Below are 20425 nucleotides of genomic sequence, written 5' to 3'. Positions count from 1 at the left end.
AGGCTACCTCCATTTCAGTACTCCCTGGGATGCACCCTCCCTCTCTCTCACACGGGCAAAGATTACCAGACTTATCAGGCAAGACTTGACTCAGCTGGACACTAGGAGGACATGGATACAGCCGACACACGAGCGAAGATGGCTTTCTATAGAGATCATCTTCTCCAGCTCACGGAGGATGGGTTTGTGATTAGACCCAGCCACATGGATACTCATCTTTCTCATGGGGTACGGTGTGCTATTGGTCAGATGCGCACATCCTCACACCAGCTAGAGATTGAGATTGGCAGGTTCAGAAGAGTACGAGCTGAGGCCAGGATTTGTCAGCTGTGCCAGATGGAGCCAGAGACAGAGTTGCATTACATATGTCACTGTCCAGTAAATTATGAGATACGAGGCCGTTTTCACTGCCTGTTCAGAGAGGGTTTCGGACCATTTTCTAGAGTCATGAGATACCAGGATCAGAGATGCCTCGGATTATACTTGCTGGAGCTGCGTAGACATAGAGAGGGTCTCTTGAGAGGGAGGGGATCAGAGAGGGAGAGACACCTATAGAGGCAGATTATAGACTTCCTTCGACTAGAGATTGAGCAGTCAGGCCAGCAGGCATTGCAGCTAGCTGTAGAGTATAGCCGCACCAGAGGTACACTGATTGATCGGGCTATAGAGTTGGGGCGGTCAGGCGCCCCAAGATGAGAGGCCCATCTCGACACCGGCAGAGACTACAACAGAGGATCAGGACCATACTAGCATGGCATGGGAGACGTCCAGTCAGAGTACTCACCATGGAGGACATTGAGGATATCCGCCATCGACTGATGAGAGACATCTTTGGATAGTGATGTGTATGATGCTTCTCATAGGTCATTTTGGCCTTCTGAAGACGTTAATATATCATTTCATTTCTTTGATGTATACCATTTTATACCCCCAGTATGGTACAGGATGGAGCTAGCTAGGTTGCATATGATGATTGTATACTCCATGCATATAGCTTTGCATTCTCCTAGTAGTAGAGCTCCATCCCCTTCACCACTCATTGTACTTATTGCACACCCAGATTCAGCTTTTTAGTTCAGTACTTTTTCATTTTGTTGGGATGACAGAGGATACCCCATACAGGTACTCCGATTTGTCTCGTAGGCCGAGTTCGGTCTTTTGGAAGACGTTAATAAAATCTTTCTTTCTTTCTTTCTTTCTTTCTGAAGACGTTAATATAACATTTCATTTCATTTCTCTCTCTCTCTCTCTCTCATTTCAGTACTTTTTCATTTTGTTGGGATGACAGAGGATACCCCATACAGGTACTCCGATTTGTCTCATAGGCCGAGTTCGGTCTTTTGGAAGACGTTAATAAAATCTTTCTTTCTTTCTTTCTTTCTTTCTCTCTCTCTCTCTCTCTCTCTCTCTCTCTCTCCCCCCCCCCCCCCCCTACTGCAAGGCATACATCAAGACAGTGGAGGACAACACCAAGAAATTACTGGGCGAACAAAAGAAGGTGCTAGACAGGGTCCTGAAGCAACATGAAAAACAGTTGGAAGGCCTCTGCAAGGAGATACAAGGAAAGAACAACAGGATTGAAGAACTGACAGCCCAAGTGAACCACCAGGAAGAGGTGATTCAGATGTTGAAAGAGACCCAGCTGCAACAAACAGGAATGCCAGAAGCTGCCCCAATGATAGGGAAACTCCAGGCAAAAATGGAAGCCCTAAAGGCTACGGTCAAGGACCACACAGGAAGGGGAACTGAATATTTAGGAGGGTTTAAGGACTGACTTGGAGCAGTTGAAAGCTGCGAGTGATAAGCTGCAGGAAGAACTGCAGACCACGAAGAAAGATTGGGTGGAGGTGGTGAAGAAGCACAGACCCCCGCAGAGCATCATACAAGAGACTCTCGAGGAGGAGAAACGCAGGGAGGATAGGGCCCTCCATGTGTGAGTACGGAGGCTACAGGCGGGGGCTTCCCCAAAGGAGGATGCCATGACACTTTGCTAGATGCTAGGAGTGGACGGGATCGCCCCCCCCCCCCCCCCCCCCCCCCCTTTTGCAAACACATGGAGGGCAGGAAAGGATATGACACGAGAGCGACCCCTCATCATTAGATTCCCTGATGCCACCAGCAGACAGGCCTTCTTAGACAGGCGGGCTGCCCTCAAGGGCGCACATGTGTACATGGGAGATGATCTCACTCCAGCACAGGTGGCACACCGGCGTGAGGCGATGGTGACTGTTCATGAGGCCCGCAGAGCAGGCAAGTGGGCTATCTACAGGGATGGTAGAGTCATTATCACTGAGCGCCGTCCCAAATAGGGACGCGGGGTCTATGAGACCAAACACTTGGGGTTGGCCGTATGGAACTGCAATGGCATGCTGTGGTTGAATCCAGGAGGCTTGAGCGAGATTCTCACAGGCAGGGATGTCATTTCTTTTACAGAGCCTCATCAGAGCTCTGAGAGGGGCTTACCATACATAGCCGGCAATGAGTGGGAGTCAGCTTTTCGAGGAGAGACCCGCACATCAAGAGGAGTACGTGGCTCTGGGGGGGTAGCTATCCTTTTTAGATCCCATCTCCGACAGATTCTTAGCATCGTCCGGAAGGACAAGGATGCACGATATCTTTGGGTGCGGCTACAACTTAGCAGTGACAGAGTCATCCACATTGCTGTGTGTTATTTTGCACCACGCCACTCCCCTTACGCCGCACAGCATGGCCAGTCACCGTACTTACCATTATATGAGGATATCATGGAGTTCTCACAGCTGGGGGAAGTCCTCCTACTCGGGGATTTCAACGCCAGGACGGGAAGTCAACAGGTCCCACTACTCGATCTAGACGACCCTATCAGACTATAGGAGCTGAACATCACTGACACAGGGCTACAACGATCGTCACAGGACCGTGAGGAGGTCATAGTGTCCGGGAGATATTTCTTAGAGCTGGGAGCGGCACATGGTCTCGTTATCTATGACTGGATGTCCCGATGGCCCTCCTCCGGTGCCCTGACCTCCTTCCCTCGCTCAGGAGGTAATAGCACTGTGGACTGCCTTATGGGATCTCCGGCTTTGGCACACCTTATCCCTGACTTCTCCATTCCGCCATCCCCTTTTGAAGCTGACCATGCCTACCTCTCCTTCACTCTCACCTGCACACCACCCGTCCCTCCACCACCTCTCCCCATCTCACATTACACTCAGGTCCTCTTTGATCAGGAGCTTGACCTTGTTTCTCCAACCACATCTACTGCCAACTCCAGGATTTTGAACCTAATGTCTCCCTATCCACCCTCAGAAAACACAACTCACCACCATACTCCACACATCGGCCACAGCTTCTTTCATATGCACGCGGCGGTCTACCGCCAAGCCACCTTGCGGTTCCATGCCTCAGAACTATTGGTATGATGACGAATGTCGGGCCACACGCTCTTGTCTTAAGCATGAGGTACGGATTGGGCAAATCACGAAGCGCCAAGCGCAATGGATTTCTCAATGGCTCACCCGACGCAAGAAACGGGAGTTATATGCTCAGAAAGAGGATGAGTTGTACCGACTTTTCTTAGGGCCGAACTGCAAAGAAATGCCATAACACAGCCCAACACGAGGCAACCAAGCCGGAACATAGGCTGTAGAAATGCCGAGCCAACAATATAATCCATATACCTCCGTGTGGGTACTGATTCTTCCCCAAAAACCACGGGTCTTCATGCAATAGAAAGGGTACAACAAGTACAACTCTCCATTCAGTCGGTACAGCAGGTACAAAGGCTGGTACAATCGGTACAATGGTTGGTACAGCAGGTATAGTGGTTGGTACAGAAGGTACAACAAGTACAGAAGTTGGTACAGTCGGTACAATGGGTGGTACAGCAAGTACAGAAGCTGGTACAGCCAATACAAGGGTTGGCACAGCAAGTACAGCAAGTACAAATGTTGGTACAACAAGTACAACGGCTAGAAATCATAATAAATGATTAAATACCCTTGCCTTCAGTATTTCTTCGCGATGGAAGCCTCCAAAACAGTCCCCAACAGCCGGTATTCTTCATGGGCAGCCTTCAAGAGAGAGAGAAAGAGAGTAGCCATCATTAGGGCAACCTGTAACGGTGGTAGAGGCTAGTGTGGAGCAAGAGAGCCTCTATTAATGAAGAGAGAGGGCTCCAATTTATAGATTTGGGCCTCCCATGAGCTAAAATGGCAAGAGAAGGCTACAATGACAAGTGGAGAGCCACACAATAGCTGAAGTGACAAGTGTGAGGCCACTTGTCTCACTTTGATCCACTTTCTAACAAGTGTCAGGCCACTTGTCTCACTTTGGTCCACTTTCTTGCCACATGTCCCAATCTAAGAGATGGGTCCTTCCATAATCTTTACCTCTAAAAATATCCCAACTGGTAGACATTCTGTCATAGGCACTTTGCCAACTCTTGGTATCTGCTCAATTCCAGATGTAATGACGCGAACAGAATTTCCATTGGAGTCGGGCCAAAAATAGCAACTCTTCTAAATTTTAGGAGTGTGGTCCTTTGTATTCTAGGATAATCTCCCATTTCCAAAGCTTGTACTTTCCAAATATATAAACATCCTGGAGTCCACCAGACCCCTTTCAGACTGGGAAATGTCCAGGCTGGTGACATCTAGTACGGTGTTAATGGTTAACTTTGTAGTCATTTAAGTGCTTTAGTGCGTTGAAATTTGCGCTCTTGGTTATATAGGCCGCAGCAGGGACTTCTCTCATGTTCCGAAATGGACTGGAGCCCCTCTTGGGATGCCCACCCGAAGGAAGCAATTAACCTGTCGAGGGGCCTTGTCCAGAGACGAGGGGGTGTTGCTAGGGGGGGAGAGAGAGAGAGAGAGAGAGAGAGAGAGAGAGAGAGAGTCTCCAAGATCTCCTCGATACGTTGGCAGACCTCAAGGTCTTGGATGAGGCAGTCCAGGAGTCTGCTTCTTGTCCTGTTGCCACCGGTGTCTGAGGTGTAGAAGAATGGGGTCGTGATTGGAGGTGGTAGTCCCGGTTAGGATGGCTACAGAACCTCCTCGGTCGTAGTCGCGCTCATCTTGAGAATTTCTGTGCTGAATGTAGTTATCCTGCACTCTATTTTTTTCTTTCTTTTCATGTCTTTGTCAGCTTACCGCTTTTGCTTGAGAATTTCTGTGCTGCATGTAGTAATCCTGCAATTTTTTTTCTCTTCTGGCATGTCTTTGTCTTTGCAAGTTGAAGGCCACAACCTCTTAGAAAAAAATTGTATGCAATATGCAGTAGACAAATACTCCACCAATCATCATCGATCTTATTCTTCCATCGAGAGTCTTAAATCACTCCTTTGCGTATAGTAAATGGTAAATACCATGCAGAGCAGCTCCATATTTACAAGAAATCAAGCGTTCAGCTCTCCCATATGTGTCACTCAACACTCTTGTGCTGCTTTGATAACATACATATGTGTATCAACCGAGTAGAGGTTTCTTATAGAAAATCCTAGTGCCGAAAACTCCACAAAAAGGTGCATGATAATAGTCTTATTCCCACAAACGAGTCTATTAGGTCAAAATACTGTGGGGCTGAATCTAGCATGCATTCACTTATAACCATTGCCACAATAAAAAGTACATAGAATGTAAACTGGATTCAGCCCCATAGTATTTTGGCAGCCAAGAGTTTCTATGTTTATGGCTTTCCAGTCCTTAAATAAAAGCAATTGTTGCGATGCCTCCTCTCCATACAATCTAGGGACCCAGTACAGTCCCAGTTGCCACTCTTAGGGAACACTAAAGAACCCTGGAAATAAATTTCTTGTACAGCTGTCTATTGGAAGGTCACCAACCCACTATGTTACACAAGAATCCAAATCATCTTTGTTGCCAAGCTAAGTCTGTTGGCATAACACTTACGGAGTTGTTTCTCCTTCTTCTGCATGACCAAATCTGACACTTGGATCATTTTTCTATAGAACTCCGAAGTCCATGTAATTTAACAATGTCCTAATTTTTTGACATCTCATTATACATAGGCAAGCATCAAGACTCACTTTTATGCTCAAATTCAGTGAGATGTTAAACAGCGTTACAAGGAAAAGAACATGGATCATTGTAGATGTCATCTTTGAAATAGACACTTCAAATGGGCATGGGACATGAAAAAAAATGGGACATGATCAAAATTGAATATGGGGAGATTATTTAGAGGAAGAAAATTGGCTCAAATTGAGCTAGGATATTCACACTCAGTGTATTATGAAGCTCCAAATGATTGTAAAAACCCTCATTGTTACCACAGCTGGTCATAAGCTTAATGCCGTGTTGCTTGTTTAGTGTTGATGGGTCTTAAATGTCCCAGTGATTAATTAGCAGGGACAGTTAACATAACCCTGGAATGCAGTCATGAGGCCATACAAATTTTCATGTTTGTGTTTCCCTTCCAGTATGCATGTAAAGCTACCAACAGTCAACTACATCGGTTGAGCTCTTGGTGGAAATGGGGATGATGTTTTGGGGAAAACTTTTGCATGTATAAAAGTGTTCTTCCATAGATTTCTTAGCTGCTCCCCACCTGGAAGCCTGTTACGTTCTTCTAACAGTTTTTGTTTTTGATGCTAGATCTTGATTCTTGCGGATGAAAAGCTGGAGGAGAATGTTGTGATTGCAGACTCTCGTTCTCTAGCAACTCTTCTATTGATTCGTGACATTCAGGTGCCTTTCTTTGCCCTATGTACTTGTTCTAGTTTCAAATGATACAAACACGATGGAATTGCTTCATGTACATTGCCCTACTAATCAGCTTTGTCTAGCTTTTGGTGTATATGTGTGCGTGCATGCCCATGGGTGTGTAGGTGCATGCTTGATCTTTTGTACTTCAAATGCCACATCAGCAATCTCAGTAAATGGCTCAAGCTTTTAGTGCATCCTTTGATTTGTGATGCTTTTGTGGTCAATCAATGGGCATTAGGATATCTCTAACCTCGAGAGTTGACATCATGACTCCTGACACTTGGATCTATTATAAACATTAACAATAGATTAGGAGAAACAAAGTTTTCTATGACCACCTTGCTAACTTCTTAGAGTTTGGGGCGCCGGCTGACTATGGCCGCCTCAGATGCCTTCTTGTTGAGGCCGGTGAGTTCTCGGAGATCATGGCACCACTCCGATCCAAGATTGGAATAATCGGAGTCTTAGTGGTGTGAAAGGTTACTAAGTCTTGGTGTGAATACACTAGGTGTGAACCACCTCTTATTAAGAGATTAAAGATAAGGGCCCTAGTGCCTATAAAAGCAAGGTCTTGGGTTGTATTTCATTCTTGCCAAAGTAATGAGTATCCCTTGAGTTCTTGCAATTTTACTTGCGTCTATTGCATCTCTCTCTCTCAGAGAGCTGGGGCGCTCATATGGAGACCTAGAGAGGAGAGGATCTGCCGATAATTCCACACAGAGGTTGAGACAGAGGAGCATTACATATGCTGCTGCCCAGTATACTATGAGATCCGCGGGAGGTTTCACTATCTGTTTCGTGAGGGATTTGGCCCACTCTTCAGGATCATTGACTTCCCAGACTAGCGTTGCCTAGGGCTCTTCTTTTTTCAAGGTCCTAAAGTTGGTCTTGATCTCGCCGGCATCAATGTGATGAACCATCGACTAGCCTTTCCCTCTAAGCATAGGTTCAATGCATGTACCTTGGTGGGACAATTGGGATTTCCAAAGGCTTCACATCTCTATTCAAACATTCGAATGAATTTAACAGGGTCTATTTGTTCCATCATATTTGCCCATGATTTTGGAAATTTTTACGGCCGTATTTCTGTATGAGTCACTGAGGCCGTATATGAGTGCTCTTGTTTGGGAGAGACTCACTGAGTCCTTGGGCTCTACCCCCCTTCCTAGACTAGTCAGTATGTCCAAGGTGTGGGCATCCAAGAAAGGGTTGGTACCTATAGGATTTGTGGGAATGTTAGGTAAGGGACCAAAGCCCAATGGGATCGAAGTGATAGGGGCCTCCTTGCCGTCAAAATATGCCGTCCCAGCCGAACAGTATACTGGAAAAAGGTGATCTCTGTGGCCTCATGGGATGCATAAGGATCATGCCACTCGTACTCCCCGGGGTCCCACTGTAGAGCTGGGCCAAGGGGCGCGCTGCATATGCCCATATGCGCCAATCCGGGAGCACATCAGCAGGGTCAGGGTCAATTTGCCACTTCCGAGAAGCGGCAGCCACTACCCGAATCCTCTGAAAGGTGCACTCTGCAACCAAAGGTGACTCCACCTCCACTCTCTGGAGTCTGCCCTCATCCTGAATCTCATAGTAGAGGCATCTACCATCCTCAGTGCTAGCTCTGACAGCAATCAGGATCTCCAACTGTGTAAAGGCTCCCATCCACCGTGGGGCCACTGGCTCGAGAGACGTGAACCACTCCTCTGTGAGTGCCTCCTGAATATCATCCCTCATAATCAACCCCCCTTTGAAGTGACTCAGCCTCTCCACCTGGATCTCCTCTGGTAGACTGCAGAAAGCCTGCCAGTCTCCAAAACTACGAGCTGGGCCTGCCGCTAAAGGTCCCCAGGCTAGACGAGGCCGAGAACCCAGCATATGACCCTGCTCCGTGCGAACCGCTGGGCTCCAGATGAGCGGCTGTCTGGCCCGCTCCTCAACACAAGAAGGAGGCCGCTGAGAGAGCCCCGGTCTCAGCAGCTCCCAAGCTCTCATGATACTCAAAGCAAATCTGTCCTCCCATCCTCTACTGAGGCCTGTCCTCCTCATCTCTATGAAGATCCAGCGAATCTCTGGTGCCCAAGTACCCCCTGCAGGGGGCGCCCGAGCCTGCAGTCGCTGCAAGAGCTCTTTCCAAGGCTCAGCGCCTGGAAGCAACCCCCGAACAATAAGCTTCCCCAATAAGGCTCTACTCTGATCGACTGGATCTATAATGCCCAAACCGCCCTGAGCCAGCGGAAGTGTAATAACTGCCCATGCAACCTTTGCCCGAGCTGGCTCACCGTCCTGCCCAGACCACAAAAAGTTCCTGATCAGCCTCTGTACCTGGCTGATGCAAGAGCTCGAGAAAATCCAGCAAGACGTAATGTACCACATGGTCGCTAACAGCACCTGATTTGCCACCACCACCCTCCCAGCCAAGGATAGTCGAGCTGTACTCCAATACAATAGCTTCTTCCGAATGCTCAAAAGAAGCAGGGCAATCTGCTGCTCAGGTGACAAATCGAGTCCAATCTGGCATCCCAAATACCGCACTGCTGTGCCTGGAGGAATCCATCTAAAACCGGGGTCCGGGCTCCATGCCGGAGTGGGAGCACTACTGATCCAAAAGGCCATTGTCTTGCGCCAATTGATCAATGCTCCCGAAGCTGCACTAAAAACCTGGAGCGACTGCTCAGCCCGAATAAGATTGGCCTCTTGGCCATGCAAAAATAAGCCCGTGTCGTCTGCAAACTCAGCATCAAGCAAATCCTCCCCCCGGACTGGGAGCTGAAGTCCTCTCAAACCAGCATCAAGCAAATCCTCCCCCCGGACTGGGAGCTGAAGTCCTCTCAAACCAACCTCCTCTGCCGTCAAATACATACTCATAGCCTCCGCAAAGAAGAGAAAAAGGAAAGGGGCGAGAGGACACCCCTGACGGACTGATCTGGTCAGCTCAAAACTCGGCCCCCGTCCTCCTGCAATGAGCACCTGGCTGCGAGCTGTGGAATACAGAGCTGCCACCCCTCTGATCCATCCTGGCTCAAAGCCCAGGCGAAGCATAGTGCCCTCAAAGAATCCCCAATCAACTCTATCGTATGCCTTCTCAAAATCGAGAAGCATCACGACCAAGTCCTCGCCAAGAAATCTAGCTCGGGCCGTCGCCTCCCAGAAAGTAAAGATGTTGTCAAGGATACTGCGCTCCTTGACAAATCCTGTCTGAGTAGCATGAATCAACTCCCCCAGGAAGGGCTGGATCCTCAAACTCAAGGCCTTTGCTAAGACCTTGTAGACAGTATTGAGGATCGTAATAGGCCTCCAATGCCGAATGTCATCTGATACTCCCTCCCCCTTGGGGATAAGATAGATCAAGCCCTCTGAAAAGCTCTGCGACATCACCCCAGTGTCCAGAACATGCTGAAACCCCTGCGGAGGCCTGGCCCCAAAAGGTCCCAATAGCGCATAAAAAAGGCCGGCGTCAGTCCGTCCTCCCCTGGGCAACTATGCCGCGGCAGGACCCTCAAGGCCTCGGCAAGCTCAATCTCTGACAGAGGCGCACCTAGAACTGTACGCATATGGTCTGTGACCCTCCTCTGCACATGGGCCCACACAGTCTGTCTGCAAACATCTCGATCCTCAGTGGCTGGCTCCGCTGAAAGCAGGTCACTATAAAATGCAGTGGCAATGGCTCTGATCTCCCCGAGCTCAGTAGCTACCGATCCATCCGGTCTACCAAGCTGGCGGACTCCTGCTCGCGCATGACGGGGTCCAATGATCTCAAAAAACTCCCCAGTCACTCTATCACCAAGCTGCGTCCACTGAGAGGCCTGACAACGATAGTAAAACTCATGTCTCTGCTCCTCTACCTCTCTAACCTCCTGGCGTGCCTGGCTCAGCTGGGACGCCACCCACTCACATGCAGGCTGCTGCTCCTGAAGGCGCTGTAGCGAAGCAAGGCTGCGTCTCAGCCGTTGCTCCCGCTCACGAATCTCTCCCAGTCGTGTCAAAGCTGCAGCGTGTAGAAAAGAGCTAAGAGCACTGACTATCATGCCAGATCCTCTCAATGTCCTCAGCGAGACTGGGATCTGCAAGTACCCTCTCTGGGATCCTCAACTGCAAGCTGGGCTCCCGTGTCCCCTCCTCCAATGTCAATATAACTGGCGCATGATCTGAAAATGAGGTGCCAGCGAGAATGCTGACGGAGCCCCCTCGCTCCCCTAACCAGTCGCCCACATAAAAGCGATCAATCCGTGATAGATTAGTCCCTCCCTGCCGGCGATCCGACCGAGAGAAACTAAGACTGTCCTGAGACCGGGAGAAAGCCCTATGCTGCCATGCATCAGTGATCCTCAGTGACATGCAAAACCGGTCCCAAGCTGCAAGCTCCGTGCCGTGCACTGTAACATGACTGCCTCCCACCCTATCTGCCGGGTCCTCAAGCATGTTGAAGTCTCCCCCAACACACCAATGTGCGGCCTCTGGCAGTGCATCTGTAACCTGAGTCCAGAACTCTGCTCTGGCAGTGCATCTGTAACCTGAGTCCAGAACTCTGCTCTGGCACTAGCATGATTGGGCGCAAAGATGTTGAGCACACCCAATAGCTCATCATGCATCCTCAGAATGACATGCTGTGCTCTACCAGGCACAATGATCCCTCGATCCACAATGGCCTGCCGCCATACATCTGCAATAACCATGCATACTCCTCCCTGTCCACCCAAAGGACCAAACCCTGCAGACCAAAAAGTGTCCCATCTACCAGGCATCACCGAACCATATCTCCGGATCCTGGGACCTGCTCTCACCCAAGTGGTGCTCCTGCATCATCAAAATGTCAATGCTGCCACCAACCAGGCATCTCTGAAGCTCCTGCCTCAAGCAACCTCGATAGCGTATAAAGTGTGCTCCGCCAAGGCCCTGTACATTCCATGAGATGATCCTCATGGATGCCCTGCTGAGGTGGATGCTGTCTCAGCCGTACGGCGGGCCTTTGCAAGCGGCTTGGATGGAGAACGGTTGCGAATCTGCCCACCCGGTGTACTGCAAGAATCCCGGATCAGGCGCCAGTGGCTGTGGCCCATGGCGACTGCCTCCTGCTCTGACAGAGAAGCCTCGTGTATACTCACATATCCAGGGTCGCGTGCCAAGTCTGCCACTATGGGCACGACCAAATGCCGAATCCCTGAGGTATCCACACTCCCGGGATCCAAGAAAAAATGAGCCAACTCCCAAAGTCGGCCTATCACATCTGTCACCTCCAGATCGCTCATGTGGTGAGAAAACTCAACTACCTGAGTCTTCAAAGTGCTGAGAGCGAGCTCTAGAGTCCACTCCCAGTCACAAGGTCCACATAGAGGGAACGAGAAGGCCACCGCTGAGTCTAGTGCCTCCTCCCCGCGGGCCGGAGGTATCACTACATGAACTCGAATGGGTGCTGGCTCATGGGGGCCCTCTGCTCCAAAAAGCCGTGTGAAGGTATAATCAAAGGCCTCTGAGCGCTGTCTAATGCCAAGGCGACTCAGCCGACTGCGGATAGATGAAATCCGTGAGGCCCTAATCGGCATAGGTCTCCTCTGTGATGCTCGAGCGAGGTCAGTGCTCAGCGCTCTCCGGACTGCAGGTGAGCGCCAGGGAACTGCCAGGGCCTCCCGGGAAAGTGAGGCGGGCGGAGGGGGAGGCGGGGGAGGCGAGGGAGGTGGAGAGAGAGCCGCTGCCGAAACCGGAGCGGGGGCGGGAGGAGGCGATGGTGGAAGCGAGGCGGTGGGAGGGGACGGGGGTGGGGGGGGTGGAGGGGGAGCTGGCATCTCCTGGTCCTCGGTCGCTGCAGGGGTCTCCTCCTGAAGGGGAGCAAAGCTGTTCCTCACGGGAACCCAGTGAGGCTGAGACTGTGGCTGCTGCTGCAGCGGTCTCTGGGCGTGCTGCTGTGGCTGTCTCCCTCGGCGGCGCCCCTGTCCAGGCTGCCACTCCGAGGTCTCTGTGGCCTGAGCAGGTGTCCCGGAGGCAGCCTGCCGAGCCGAATCTGTGGGCGGGCCATCAGTAGCCTGCTGCTGTGGTGAGGGTCGAGGTCTCCTGCGAGGGCAGCAGGCCTTGGCCAGATGACCGACCTGCCTGCAAATGAAGCACTGGTTCGGGAGCCCCGAGAACTCCACTCTCTGATCTATCCACCCCCCCCTATCCTAGGTAGCTGAATGACCTTAGGAAGGGAGGAGATGTCAGACACCAACACTCTGACCGAAGGTAGCCCAGCTGCTCTGGCCACCACTGAAGCTGCTGAGGGGCCCGTCTCTAGTACCGAGCCCACCAATGCTCCGAGCCTGGAGAGGAGCCGAAGATACTCCCGGCAGAGACCAGGGAAACAAACTGTAACATGGAAGAGGCGCTCTCCCTGCTCCGCCGCTGCTGGGTCAAATCCATGCTGCCAAGGTCTGAAGAAAGCCCGAGCACCCCTGATGTCAAGGGGACTCATGGCAAGGACCTTGGCAACGCTCTGGGCGGCCTCGAACTCGATCTGATAATGTCCCTGGCCCAGAAGCTGTACATCCAGGATCTTGCCCACATCTGCAAGAAGGCGGGCCTGAAGAAGATCCCTGATCTCCCCTCTGCTGGGGCGAGTGCCGACTATACGGTAGATGGTGGAATGGGCCTGAAGGCGTTCCACCTCTGCGATGAGGCTCGCTTCCTCTTCCGGCGAAAGAGAAAGCCTGATGGGGGTGTCGTCGGGGGCGGGCGAGGGGGCTTCGGATGAGTCCCTGTGAGGCGAGGTGGGAGGAGTCTCCATCAGAGTCTGAAGCTCAGGCGTAGGCGAGGCGAAAGCGGAAATCCTGCAAGAAACGGGCTGCACACAGCAAGGCGGACGACCGGAGGAAAAAAGAAAACGGAACCCCCAGGGGGGCGGAGGTCAGCACGAAAAGGGGGGGGGGGGGTAGAAACGGCGATGGAAAAGCCTGGGGGGGGGGGGGGGGGGCGGCAGCTGCACGAATGAGGGGCGAGGAGGAAAATGCTGGCGGAAGGGGCGATGCAGAGGTGAGATGGGCGAAGAAGGGGCTGGGGTGAGCAGGCGAGGAGGCGAGGAGGGGGGGGGCGAGGGGGCAAGGAGGAAGCGCAGCAGTGAGGGAGGGGGGGCGCAGCAGCAAGCTGGCGAAGGGTGGCGGGCAGAGCACAGGAATCAGCAGCAGCAGGCGGGGGGGGGGGGGGGGGGGGCAAGAGCAAGCGCACAGTCGGGGGGGGGGAGTTGGTGTGCAGGTCGCGCAGGCAGGAGACGGGGCGCAGCTTCAGCGAGCACTCGTCTCCTCCCTCACTTGCTTACGGATGTTCTTCTTCACCACCTCAACCCATCCTGATTGCTTATGTCCTTTGTGATCTCCTTGGAGATCTCTTCTTTGATGGCCGTGAGAGGGTTGTCATTGATCTCCCCTTCCTTCTCGGTGTTCTTGACGGCTACCAGTTCCACTTTCAATGCACTGACCTCCTCCTTGAGTGCTGTGTTCTCTTGTTCAAGGTCCGTGACCCGTGCTTCGAGGGCCATGATGTGCCGATAGTTTGTTCTCCACCTCATTGAGGTTGGAATCGGATGTCTTCTTGTATTAGTGCCTTCATTGCCGTCTCGAGGGCCTCGAGCTTCTCTTGGAGACTTCGAGCCATTCCTCGAGCTTACTTTGTAGCGCTTCCCACAAGCAGGGAGGAGAGAGAGAGAGAGAGAGAGAGAGTTATGTTGCTGCCTTGGGGACCTGAGGAAGGTACCCTAATCTACAGCCATAGACTGCCTCATACAAAAGGTGATAAACACCAAAATCTAGTCCTACTCTAAGGACCCTAAGCACCCATTCCATAAAGGAATGAATGAATAGAACAATGAGCAAACTTGCCCTTTTATAGGCATGCTGGACAAATGAAACGCTGGCCGACTGCTGTCGGACCAGCCGACTGGGCATTATCTCCAATAAATACTGGTCAGGCTGCGTTTTCTCTGTAAACTGAAGCGCCTGCTGCCCGCCTCTGAACTGGTACAGCCGACAGTCTCCTGTCTCAGCCAACAGCACTTCCCATGCTTTCCATGCCCTTGCTCCAAGTCCAAACTAGTCTCTTCAGCACCTTATGCTCCAATTTCTGGTTCTAATGGTCATTTTCTTGGCTGCCCCTTCTGGATTAGCTCTGAGAATGTACATGGGCAAGCATGCACATGACAGCAGCCACCCTCTCATGCTCATGTAGCCGCCATATATCCGCCTCCTATCAGCCATGTCTGGTTCGTTTTTTTTTTCATATGCTGTAACCAGCCTATAATCAGCATTCTTTCCTCATGTAACAGCTCTCTGATCTGTGTTTTCTTCCCATGAAGTGTCCCATACTATGACCAGCATACAGTCTGTGTTTTTCTCATCATGAAATATTGACTGCCATGCTTGACATGGACCTGCAGCCATAACAGTCATTCAGCCATGTGTTTTTCACACATGGATGCCTTCTGCAGTCATCATCATGGGGCCTCTACACTAACCAGCCGTGTGCAGATTAGTGTAGAGGCCCCATGTGTTTTTCACACATGGAGCCTTCTACACTAATCTACACCATGAAGGTGCAAAGGCAACATGTGTGTTTTTATCAGCAATTTCTTCATCTACTTCATCAACATGTGCATTAATTGTCAGATGACTCTTTGGTAAGATGTTCAATGGATCAATCTTTCTTTCAGTGTTTTTCTTCCTTCAAGGAGGAGGCACGGGCTGCACCAATAGGTTGTTCAACCGATGATGCTGAGACCACATCATCCACTGAAAGGACTCAACTGGATGCCAAGGTGGGGTGGGTGAAGATCCAACCCAAAAACAACATGACTTGTGCCAGTTGATCTGAGCTCCGGAGGCTAAGTAGAAAGTCTTGATGGTGAGGGAAAATCTCCGCAAGTTCCGTTCCTCTCCGTAGGGGCTGTGTCGTCTGCAAACTCCGAGTCAAGGAACTCCTCCTGGGATCTAATAGACCTTGCTTTTATAGGCACTTGGGTGCCCTTATCTTTAATCTTTTAATAAGAGGTAGTTCACACCTGATGTGTTCACACCAAGACTTAATAACCTTTCACACCACTAAGACTCTGATTATTCCAACATCCCTCCTCGGAGTGAAGGTGGTGAGACCCAAACGCAAAAGAAGCGACCAACCTCCAACTCCATCACATCACTGCAGAGACGCAAACTAGCCATGCTATTCCCTCAATTAGCTTATGATTGAAGCTAAGATTATTGCTTAGTCACTCCTCCCGACTCCTAACTAGGATAAAAATACATGTTTGCCTTTTATAGCATCAAGGCATTACAACAACTCCAAAAACATCCAAAATATTGGACAGAGAACCCTTGACTCAACATAAAATAGAAAATGGATAATTATGGAGAGATTAAGATCCCTCCCTTGATGCCAGTGAAGATCCTTTTGCGGCATCGTTTCCAAGCAATGGATGCTTGGGTCATCCTTTTAGGCTCATTGGCTAGGGTAGTGGTTGGGAGCTTTCATGCGGCACGACATTCCCTTGGTGGTCATAGGCTTAGACAGGGGACTAGCTCTCATTGGACCCTTTCCCCCAACATAGGACTTTAGTGGTGGCGCACTTCAAAGGCTCCATCTTCACCCCACGGACAGGGAGAATCATCAAATTTTCACAAGACGAGCTCACATTTCTCCAACACGACATTGACATTTGGTCTAGACCACCCTTATCGCGAGGGTTTATGGCTCCCACCTCTCTCGCTCGTGCAGGCCCATGAATGGCTTCTAATAGCTCTCCCTTCGGAGCTGATTGTGCACTTCTAGGATACACGTTCGCTTGGTCGAGGCTTCTTCTAGGTGGACTTTCTTTCTCCGGAAGCTACTTCTTTCAGGACCAACCCTAGCTTTTTCTCGGAGTGGGAAAGAGTGGTAAGGTTTTCATCATTCCCTTACCCATGCGAGACGTACCCTTGTCTCTAAAGGGGGTAGAGGGGGCCTATCTCCAGCTACTTCACTTGAGGATCAGTTTCGGGAGCTGTTTTGTATTTGTGGAGACTTTCTTCTGTGACAAGAGTTTACAGTTTTTTCTCTGGAGGAGAGCAGTGATCTTTTCAGAGATCCTGAGCAGAGTTTATTTTGTCCGAGCTTGTGTTCTTTGTAGTGTTTGCAGAACAAGGAGGGTGTTTTGCCCTTGCGGTGTGATCCTTTCACATGGATCCTTTATTTGATGCTGATTCTTGGGATCTGGTTCTACTTATGGAACAGTCTTCTGCCATCTGTGATGCTCTTGAGGACTTGTTACCACTGCAGTTTATATTCCTGCTTCCCTTCCTCATTGTGAGGAGTCTACCTCTGCCTCTCTTTGTGATGCTTCTGAGGATGCCCCTCCCCCTGCCAGTTCTGCAAGCTTGTTGTTTTGGAGGATGGTTTTTTGGACCTAGTGGGATGCTTTGGATTTGTGGTGGTTGCTAATTGTGCCTGGGGCACAGTGGTTCTTCCAGAGTTTTTTGGATTTGGATCAGAATCAGGTTGGGCTTATATCAGTCTGACGATATCTATTTTTAGAGGGGGATGTGGAGTCCTTTTATCTTGCGATGCCCACCTCAGTGGCGTGTACTTATGTACAACATTGGGCAACTCATGGTACTGAGTTTAAGCAGATGGACCTCATCTTTTCTACAGAGTCTTTACATCTTGCGATGTCGACCTTTTCAGAGAATGCTTTTGTACAGCATTTGGCTACTCTTGGTACAGAGTTGGAGCAAATTGACTATTTCTTTTGAGGGTTCCAGTGAGGAGCAGTTTGCTTCTCCCATGATTGATTATATAGAGGATCTGATCTTGGTTGGTTATGAGGTTTTTCATACCTTCTCCAGGCTGGATACACGACATTCGACTTCGGGGAGTGTTCTTACACTTGGGTTTGGAACCATTATTTGGAGCACGTCACAGTCTATATGGTTGTTTTCTTCCAGAGAAGCGGTGTACTTGGCAGCTTGTTCTGTTGCTTTTGTAGTTGAGTTGCTGAGGAGATTGCTTGTGGAGCTTTCTTGGTATCTGTTTCTGTAGTCTTTCATGTTTGATCGAGGACGGCGTCTCTGGCTTCTTGGAGTTCACTCAGCATCTGGTGCTGAGAGGGGGTGTTAGACATCATCCCCTACTTGTTGGCTTCCTATTTGGTGTCCTATTTTAGCCTCTAGGGCTGACCATGTTAGTCAGAGGGGCTGGTCACCCCTCACATATATTTTACCCATATTTATTCCCCATTAATGGTCCTGGGTATTTTTCCCAGTCGTGGAGGTACTTTTGCTCTAGTTGGCTGCCTTCATGTAGGTGTATATATAGCCGGCATGCCTCCCTCATATATTCACTGCTTGCTTGGCTTGTCTAGCTGTAGTCCCTCACATACGAGGTTCTCCCCTCTTGCTCGGGACATGTATTCCTTTTGGTGATGATATTGAGAGCAGGTTCTTACCTGTGTTTCCTCTCCATCTCTCTCTCTCTCACTGTCTCCTGTGTTTCCACTTTCCCTTCTTCCGCTGCACATTCTATCATACAACCGGGGTTCTCATACTATCTCCTCAAGTTCAAGGGCTATCTGATCCGGCAGGCAATCTGGTTTTATGAGGATCAATTTGCGGACGAGTCTCACCCGGGGGCCATGCAGCTGAGGACAGCTGCAGTGCAAGAGGGCAATAATGCAACACACCTCAGAGTATTCAGGACACATCTCCCAATCATGGGACAGCTAGCCATGAGTTAGTAGAGTTGGGCAGGTCACAGGTGTGCGCAGGCCTGTGGGATGTCTCACGACAAGCGATGGTGCCACGTGGCACTGCTACATGGTAGCAGGCAGCTAAACATCAGGTCAGCTAGGTTGGCCTGCACAACAGGTTGTGGGCAGTTCTATAGACAGGCTGACCAGCATTGGGATGCGTATATATACACACACGTATGAAATTCGTCAAAGTGCATCTGCATTTTCTCAGCACTAGACTATCTATAGAGAGTTTCTCAAAGGAGTATGGGCTGGCCAAGGAGATTTTCAGCAGGCATGGACTGTGAACTAACGTCTTCATTTTCAGCCGTCTCTTGTACTTGAATTAGAGCAATAATTTAGGACTCTTGTGTGTGCTGTGTATTTGTTTCTACTGCTATCTCTTCTCTCTCCTCTCTCCTCTCTCAAGCCCTAGCGTATAGGCACGAGTGTTTTACAGTGATCTCACCCTCAAGAAAATGGAGACACGTTTTCTCTTTCCCTCAAAGAAAGGGTTGTCCCCTTTTTTGATTAATCTAGATGTACAAAAATCAAACATTGGCAGCCATGCATTTCCACTGTCCAGGAGCACACAGTGAGCTTAGCCTTATCAAAATTATGCAAGACGGAGCTGACTTTTCTTGCAAGGCAAGGTTTCTCACTGCTTTGTGGAGAGACTATCGCTAGAAAGCTGACATTAGAAAGCAGAAGTTGATGCAGATGAGATGAAATATATGAAGCTTATAAGCTGTACGTAGACATTGAAGTAGAGGTACAGTAGAGATTCTCACTAATGAAATGTGAATCTTGTCTCTTTGGTGCAGTCGAAACGATTACCCCTCAGTTCTTCAAGAGTGACTCAAGTACGGCGACCTGGCTTCATGCACAGCTCTTGGATTGGTGAAATGCAGCAGGCTTCCGACAAGTCAATCATAATAAGCGAGATTCTAGATTCTCGAACAAAACACTTAGTATCTGTGTCGCAGATTGGTGATTATGTGCTATCGAATGAGCTTGTGAGCATGGCGCTGGCCATGGTTGCTGAGGAGAAGCAAATCAACCGCGTTTTGGAGGAGCTTTTTGCAGGAGAGGTAAGAGTTGAAGCATGAGACCCCAAGTAAATGTTGGAAGGAAGGTGTGCTGAGTGAGGTAATGGTGGTTGACACAGGGGAATGAGTTGTCGATTAGGTCAGCGGAGTTTTATCTGTATGACCAGGAGGAGCTCAGCTTCTTTGAAGTAATGATGGCAGAGACATGAAATAGTAATCGGCTATCGTAGATCTTCTTAGGAAAGGGCCATCATAAATCCTTCCAACAAGGCTTCTTTTCACACATGGTCCATTGCAGATGTTTTCATCGTCCTTTCATCAATGGACGCCGCCTAGTTCATAGGCATCTAACTCTCGGCCCCATAATGAGACCCAACCATTCTACTAGCTCCACTAAGTGATGTGCCTTTAGAGAGCCAAAACGAAAAAAGCTTTTATTCTTTTTTTAAAAAAAATTATAAAGATGACTAGAATTGAATATTGGATCCATTTTACTATATAAATTGTACCTATGGCCCACAATTTCACATTAATTATAACAACTTTTATGCACAAAAAATCATAAAAAGTACACTAAAGAAACTTTGGTTTTTTTTTGGTCTTAGTAATATTGTACCAATTGTATTTTATACCACTGTTAGATTATTCAATTTATAGTCTGGATTGAATTTATGGTCACACTTGTACGCAAAAAAAAAGCACCTAAAAAAAACAAAGAACAAAGATTTTATTCTTCTTAATATGAACAATTAGATTCAATCTACACCATTTGAAGATAAAATAAAGCTTTTATTCTTTTTGATATTGACCATTACATACAATCTCCACTATACCTTAAGACGATGATGCTTTTATTCCTTTTTATATTGTCTTTTAAGTCCAATCTCCATGTTCACATTAATTATGACAAGTGGAGCCACCTATACACGAGTAAAAATATATGGTTTGTTAAAAAGAATTTA

At 49.3% G+C, this 20425-nt stretch overlaps 1 protein-coding gene across 1 annotated transcript in view; it reads left to right on the top strand.

Moving 5' to 3' along the window:
- LOC147622930 (putative ion channel POLLUX) overlaps positions 1 to 20139 on the top strand; it is a 73413-nt gene extending 53274 nt beyond the window's left edge. Inside the window, 4 exon segments of the mRNA XM_086822543.1 lie at positions 6594 to 6686; positions 19239 to 19505; positions 19583 to 19659; positions 19661 to 20139. Coding sequence (XP_086678669.1) covers positions 6594 to 6686; positions 19239 to 19505; positions 19583 to 19659; positions 19661 to 19799 — 576 coding nt within the window. The 3' untranslated portion in view covers positions 19800 to 20139.
- Positions 20140 to 20425: the final 286 nt, after the last annotated feature.

Source organism: Cibotium barometz, chromosome 28, assembly GCF_041138505.1.
Source record: "Cibotium barometz isolate CiBa-2024 chromosome 28, ASM4113850v1, whole genome shotgun sequence".
In the NCBI taxonomy this organism is placed as follows: domain Eukaryota; kingdom Viridiplantae; phylum Streptophyta; class Polypodiopsida; order Cyatheales; family Cibotiaceae; genus Cibotium; species Cibotium barometz.
Note: the sequence above shows the minus strand (reverse complement) of the source record. Positions and strands in the feature narration are given on the sequence as shown.